General features: G+C 43.3%; 1 protein-coding gene across 4 annotated transcripts in view; it reads right to left on the minus strand.

Annotated features, from left to right (window-relative positions):
- The window catches only part of Kif2a (kinesin family member 2A), a 61,879-nt gene extending 54,186 nt beyond the window's left edge, over positions 1 to 7,693 (minus strand). For all 4 annotated transcript variants that reach the window (XM_021180273.2, XM_029468318.1, XM_021180272.2 and 1 more), the window contains exon 1: positions 7,584 to 7,693. In XM_021180273.2, the coding sequence (XP_021035932.1) occupies positions 7,584 to 7,647 (64 nt within the window). In that variant the 5' untranslated portion in view covers positions 7,648 to 7,693. The remainder of the gene's footprint in view (positions 1 to 7,583) is intronic.
- Between the last annotated feature and the right edge of the window lie 249 nt (positions 7,694 to 7,942).

The raw sequence follows: 7,942 nt of genomic DNA on the forward strand, positions 1-7,942 counted from the left end.
TCATTAAATTTCTACACACATCTGAATGTTACGATATAGAATAACTTAATGAAATGTTATAAAAAAACAGAAATAGATATTTCATTATTTTGATATGCCACAACCATTTAAGGTCTATATTTCAAAATACCTCTCACTCTAGTAAGTGTTTGAATTTGCAAGTTTTATTATAATGGGTAATGAGGAAAAATTATCAGAAATAAGAAAGGTCTACAAAAGGTCCTATTTAGAAACACGACTTTCCACGGTGGGGAAACTGAACCTCGGCTCTCAACCTTGGAAATACAACTTTCACTTTGAAAAGTCAACAGTGCTATGACTGAACCCAGGGCTTTGCACTCTACCAATGAGCTACATTCCCAGATAAAAGTATGACTTTTAAGAGAGACATTTAATACAACAAAAAGCTAACAAAATTAACTAACAGTGAGTAGATATACCGTTTCATTCTGTGTTCTCATTAGGCCAGATCTCACTGTCCACACACTTCATTTATTTTGTTCTATATATTATCTGTGTGGCATGGCATTTACAGCATCTATGCATCCCTAAGCACTTAAATGTTTAGAATGAAAAAACACTAATGTCTATTCATAAAGATATTTTAATTTAATTTTTTAAAATGTGTCTTTGTGTGTAAGGTATGGGTAAGGGTGTTTTGCCTGCATGTATAGGTGCCCTGCACCCACACTCCTCTGGTTCCTACGGAAGCTAGAAGAGGATACCACATAACACAGAACTGAATCACAGCCTGTTATGAGCTGTCACAAGTTGAACACAAGAGTACTGGCCGCTTTCCTACTCTTCAGTTTTGACTCAAACAGGCTTAGTGTGTCTCACTGGAAATGCTCATCTGCACACTCATCATCAGATATACTGAAGACCCTATCCTGAAGTTCATTTGTTTTATATATATCTTACACACATAACTGTTCTTTAATGTGCCCATCTTTTGAGTGTAAGTCTTTATATAAGACCAGATATCAAATTTCAACATCACTTCAAGTATTAAGAGTTTCAGACTGCAGATTCTCATATCAGAGATGTTCCACCTGAAACAGTACTTTAGCTTTTTCTTTTCTTTTTTTTTTTTTCCGAGACAGGGTTTCTCTGTGTAGCTCTGGCTGTCCTGGAACTTACTTTGTAGACCAGGCTGGCCTCAAACTCAGAAATCCACCTGCCTCTGCCTCCCGAGTGCTGGGATTAAAGGCGTGGGCCACCATGCCTGGCCTAGCTTTTTCTTAAAAAGCTGGAGTGTGACAGAAAGAAAACTGCATTTTTCCCCACAAGTTGATCAGTGGAGTAAAACTTAGTACTTATCCAGAGTTTAAATGTCTATCCTTTAAGGAAAGAATTTGCTTTGACCTCAAAACAAGCAAACAACTTAAGCAGTCACTTTAGGTTACAGAGCAGAGTATGTGAAATCAAAAAGTGGCTGAGTTCAATTGCAGAGCTTGGCCAAAGATTACCGTAATTTTGTTGCTGTTTTGTGTTTTGATAGGGCTTCACCATGCAGACAAGACTGGCCTCAAACGTGCAGAGATCTTCCTGCCTCAGCTTCCCTCTGGAGTGATGCATTCTAGAGATTATAAGCCACCACAACCAGCTGGTCAGTTTAGTATTAAAGGCAAGGATACCTGTGACTACAAAGAATGCATCCTGAGTGTCTCATCTATTCTGGGTTCCCACACTAGTCTGCTTTTCTGTGTTCCAGCAAGGACAGTTTAACTGGCTCCTTCCTGTTTCCTCCAAAATTAAAAAATATATGCACTTGACAATGAAAGTTAATATACAAACTTCCCCCCAATCTGTCACAGAATGGAGTGGTTAGACAATCAATCGATTAACCGATCAATCGATAGATACATACTTTTTATGATACTGGTGGGAGCAAAGGTGACTTTTAAAAACCTTCGATAGCTGACAGGAGCTGATACAGCTGTCTCCTGAGAGGCTCTGCCAGAGCCTTACAAATATAGAGGCGGATGTTCCCTTACTGGACTGAGCATGGGGTCTCCAACAGAGGAGTTGAGAAATGACTGAGGAGCTGAAGGAGTTTGCAACCCCATAGGAAGAACAACAATATCAACCAACCAGACCCACAGAGCTCCCAGGGACTAAACCACCAACCAAAGAGTACACATGGAGGGACCCATGGCTTCAGCTGCAGTGTAGCAGAGGATGGCCTTGTCAGGCATCAATGGCTGGAGAGACCCTTGGTCCGGTGAAGGCTCGATGCCCCAGTATAGGGGAATGCCAGGGCAGGGAGGCAGGAGTGGGCAAGTGGGGGAGCACCCTCACAGAAGCAGGGGGAAGGGGGATGGGATGGGGGGTTCCGGAGGGGAAACCAGAAAAGGGGATAACATTTGAAATGTAAATAAATAAAATGTCCAATTAAAACTAAGTATTTTTCTAAATACCGACTGAAGATATTCATATAGAACCATTCCAATTCAATATGGTAACGGTAATTATCATCCAGAGCCAATACTTCCTTCTTCATTTCTGACCAGTAAAACAATAAAGCAGTTTCTAAAAGAAAAAGGGACTGCTATTTGAAGGCATTCCAAAATGTATGGCTGTGGACCTCTGTACATGCCTTACTCTGCCTGTGAAGGAAGCCTCCCTGATGACAAGTGGACAAGGAACCAATCTATGAGTATAGCAGGATATTGTGAAGAAGGGAGAAGATGTGCCTAACCCTTGAGAGACTTGAGGCCCCAGAGAGGGGGAAGCCTAGTGATGGGGGAGGATCTTCTCTGAGAGAGAGGGGATGAGAAACTGTGGGAGGGGAGCAATGGCTGGATCGTAAATAAATAAATTAAAAAGAAAAAAAACCTTTGATAATTAACTCTTTGCCTTTATAAATGACAAAATGTTAGAAACTGATTTCACACATTTGGCAAATTTAAACTATGTATTATAAACTGGTAACTGTCTAAGCGTCTTTGGTGGCAGTAGAGGTTATTCTGTTAAAGGGGTCTGTGTGTTTAAAAGAGAAAATTACTATTCACAAAGTATAAACTTCCTATTGCCAATGACGACATTTGCTACACTGAGTAATGACAAGTTAGCCTCTGACCAGGCTCTGTCCTCTTTGAACCATGTGACCTTGGCAAATCCTGAGTCTACACCCATGAAATGTTGCATCCATGGTCTTCCCTCCCTGCTCTTCACTTCCTATGCATGTAAGAACCCAATTAGATATTTAGAAGCACACGGACAAGTATGCCTAATAAAAACATCACCAAAGCATTACTGCCTTAGTCACCTGCAAGAGGAAATGACCAATCTACAAAACCACCCATTCTGTCCTATTGCCACAAGTCACATAATTACAACTGTATACTTATATTGTCCACTTTTATCATTTGAAGTGTGACTGTTCATTAGAAGCCCATTAAATGGTATGTAAGGATGAAGCAGAATAAATGGCAAACAAAGCATGTAAAGAATTGGGTCATTTAAAATCTTGGTAAGACTATCTGCCCCAAGCTCCACATTCCTAACTGCCCTGTAAACCCCCACCTCAGGGCCTGCAGAGATGTCTCAGCAGTTAAAATCCCCATCCCCTCTGCTTCTCAGATGCTTTAATGAAGACACTGTTTTCTCAGCGTTTATTTAAGAAACAGGAATATTTTTCTCCCACAGTTTTAAGTCTTGTGACACTCTAATAACTATTATTTATCACACGATGTGGCTCTACACAATGCTCTGTGGTACTTTTTCCATGAGCAAGACACAATCTTCTACATACTGACCAGGCTGCAGAAAGCTGTATAAATCTAAAGAACAGAGAATTCCTTTTTCAATGTGATTCTGGGCAGTCAGGTTTCTGTTATGCAAAACAGGTTTACTTCCCCCAGACAAGATACATCAGAGATGCTGACCTGTGACTCAGTTTCCATTTATACAAAATGAGAATTAAATAATCTTCCAAGACCTTTTTAGCTGAAAAATTTAAAATTCCCATTGGATAACACATCAACTAAGAGACCTCCAAAGACCAACACCACCTCAGCTACGCTTTTCAGGTACTCAGCATTTCTCAGCTATGCCCAGTCCCCTTTAGGGAAATCAGTCACTGATATGACAATGTTTACTTTAATAGTGCAGCTTTAAAAAGTATTTTTCCCAATGAAGGCTATCTAGCTATGCAGCTGTATAACTGAAAGTTTTAGTCAATGAACTCCAAATGGACTCGAATGAAGTAATAGTAAGACATAGGCAAGAAAATGGAGGTGTCTATTTTTGAAACCTTCCAATTCCATACAAGTTTGCCTGCGACTGACAGCAATCTCTAGACTCAGAGCCAAATTTCTGCCATATCTGACTTCAGAATACTGAGGGGAAAGGGCATAATGAAACAAAACAAAACCCAAACAACCAATAAACCAACCTGACCTTAGATCCCTCCATTACAACTCATTTCTGAGGATCCTGACCTGAGAGGCCATGAGGAAGGAGATCCCCAGGTGAAGGTGATGGTACAAAATGAGCATAGATAGATGGGGTTCCACTTCCTGATAAAATTCCAGATGACTGGCTAAAAGTCTTTAAATCTTGTTAAATTACATTTATGCACACACACACAAACTCACCCCCACCCCCGCCCTCTGTGAGTGCGTGCGTGCGTGCATTTGTGCATCCACATGCCATGGGCACGTGTGGAGATCAAAGAACAATTGGAAGGGGTTGGGTTGGTCCTCTGTTGCCACCATCAATGTCCTGGAGACTGAACTCAGATCATCAGGCTTTTCACAAGCCCTAAACAATGTTTGAAAACAAAACAGCCAATAATGAGCAATGAACTCACCTGTGACCCACATATGTATATGTGTGTGTGTGTGTGTGTGTGTGGGGGGGGGGTTATGCAGATGTATTGAAACAATTCCTAAGGCCATTAAGCATTTTAATCCTGTAACACCCTGGCTGTGGTTGGAGTGAGAGTGGATATCTTCACATGCCTCCACTGCCTTCTCTATCCCAGTGGTTCTCACCCTTCCTAAGGCTACAACCCTTTAGTATATGTCTTCATGTTTTGGTGACCCCCAACTATAAAATTACTTCATGGCTCCTTCGTAACTGTAATCTTGCTACTGTTATGAGTCACAATGTAAATATCTGATATGTAACCCCCACAGGCTGAGAACCACTGCTCTCCAGTGAATGTCTACTTTAGTCATATAGTTTGAAAACATAAAGCAGTCCAGTTCTGAGTATCAATGCTTAAGGAAATATGCTGTCTCATCCATGACACAGCATGACTTAGGAATTCAGAAACCCACTGGTAAGCTGGTTTTAATCATCAGTGAGGACTTATTGGGATTAGCATTTCTGCAAGATCCTCAAAGATACAAATAGGCCCGTTTTGGTTCATGATTTGGCCTTTGGAATCTCTTAATATATGGCTATCACTGATAGAAAAATCAGGGACAAAGATCATACATGCAGCGCAGTATCTATTACCTGGTTAGCAGCAGGCTGAAGTGGCCCTTCTTTATTTACTCCTGTGATTTGAGTTTTCAGGATATCAGTGTTTATTCAACCACTAGGTTTGTTTATTTAATTTTACTTTTTACAATAACCACTAGTATTTTATCTATCACAGATCTGTTATAGAAGGAAGGAAAGCAAAAGCAGCCTCTTGAAAGTGAAAAGGAGGAGCTCCTGGAAGAGTCTCACAGAGACGAAACTGAACACTTTTAATCCCAGTGATTTCCTTTTAAGTCACCCGATTTTCAGGGCTGAGGATGTAGTTCAATCAGTGAATGCTTGATCCTGGAAACCTCACAAATTGGCAGGAGGCAGGAGCTGTTCAGGGTCCTCAGCTATAAAGCAAGTTCAAGGCCAGCCCAAGATCGTAAGGTCTCCCAAACTAAGAAATTCTAAAAGTTGCTTTTACAAAGTTACCTCCTTTGGCTCTCTGGCCTTACGTAAGTATTTACATGCTATAGAAGCATTTACACTATCAGTTAGGACAATACACACTGTACACACTTACTTCCTGAGGAAAATACTTTTGAAAATGTTGTCTAGGTTACTCTCAACTTGAAATATAAAGCTTTTGTGTATCACAATTTCTGCTATAGGCTGAAATTAAAGACTGAAAGAATATTATAAACCTATATCCTACAATCACCAAAATTACTTCAATACATAATTAAAAAAATGGCATCTCAGATGAAATCACTTGACTATAGAGCTATTTTGTAACGATTTTAGTTAAGATCTTTAAGACTGTAAAGAACATACAGTTTATTATACTTCAAGTTTTAAATTAACATGTAAGTCCTGTATTTGTTAACATACTGCCAACCCACATTCACCAAAAAATAAAATGGCATTAGACAGCATAATGATTACAAGAAAGTCATCTTCAGAGAATTGATAAAGCAAACTCCAATGCAAGTAAAGAAAGTACCCCTTTTCCGCTTGGTAACTTCTAAAGCTCTACAAGTTATAATATATTATATTATACACAAAATAATCCTGCCAGTTACCAAATTACTTCAGCTGCAAAGAGGGAGAGAAAAAAAAATCATTAACCATAAGGTCTTCCAACACATCATAAACAACAGGAAAACCAATCTACTCATGTATATTGATATGACTTGATCAAATTTGGTAGAAACCAAGAAATGGGTGTTATGGGCCATGCCCTTATTAATTGCGGTCAAGGATGGTGAATAGGCCACAATTAAGTAAAAGGAATTGGGTACAAGTGAGATGCAGTCAAGAATCAATTCCTAACACTAGCATTTCATTCATCCCCTTCTACTCAGTATTTCATTTACAATATGGATGATTTTCACTTTACACTTAGAAGTGATAAAAATATTTCCCCCCTACGAGGAACCTACAGCAACATCCATAAGCAGCCTATGGGTCTTTTTTTAAAAAATGAATTAAACATGTCTCTTCCCCTCGCCTTACACTTTTCTCATTTACCTCCCCAGGGTGTGAAAATATCAACATCCGGTCGCCCACCCTCTCAGGAGTGTCTCCCTTGGACTGAGTCTATCCTCTCTCCATCCTCTCCTTCCCTTTCAGTAGCATCACCTTGGTGAAGCGTACCGAGTATTTCTTTCCCGTTACTCCCCCACCCCTTTTCATGGCCGAGTGCAGCCTTCTCTGCACTTGGATCAGCAGAAGAAAGCAGCATGCTTGGGAGAGAACAGGCAAAGAGGCCTGACAACCGGATAGCACTTAACAACGACCGGATGGCTCCCCAATGGCCTCTGGCTGCCAGTCGGGTCTCTCGGTGCCGAAATCCCCGATCTTCATGCTACCACCCTCTCCACGCCACCGAGGCAGAGACCGGTAAAAGGCAGAGAGCCGAGGCAGCGCGAGGCACGGGCAGCCCTAACGGAGTCCCCCGGGGGGAGAGGACCGCGAACCCGGGAGCGGCTCCCGCCCTGCGGCCGGGGCCCCGCACTGCAGCGGCGCCCGGGCGGACCCCACGCCCGCCTCACCCGCACAACGCCGCACACAAAAGCGCCGGGCCGCCGCCTTCCCGCCCCCACAACCCGTAGAGCAATCAAAGGGGCAGCCGGCCCGACGCGGCCAGAGGCGCGGCTCACCATCGCTGCGCTTGATCTCCACGTAAATCCCGATCTGGATCTTGCCGAAGTTGGCCGTTGCCATCACCTCATCCGGAGCGGCGGCAGGCGGGCGAAACAGGCGGGGAGGGGGCGGGGTGGCGGCGGGAGGGGCAGCGGTGGCCCGCGTCCGCGCCGGTCCGGGAGGCAGCGTGGACGCGAGCGGGGCCGCGGCGAGAGCGGCGGCGGACGAGCGGGCTGAAGCCCCGGGCCTGCGGGCGGACGGGCGAGCGGGCGGGCGGGCGAGCGGGCGGACGCGCACGCCGGGCGTCCGGGTGAAGCGAGGGCCGCAGCCGTGAGGCGGCGCGGGGGAAGAGTGGGAGGGCTCGCGCCGCCCGCCC

The sequence above is a fragment of the Mus caroli genome, chromosome 13 (genome assembly GCF_900094665.2).
Source record: "Mus caroli chromosome 13, CAROLI_EIJ_v1.1, whole genome shotgun sequence".
In the NCBI taxonomy this organism is placed as follows: domain Eukaryota; kingdom Metazoa; phylum Chordata; class Mammalia; order Rodentia; family Muridae; genus Mus; species Mus caroli.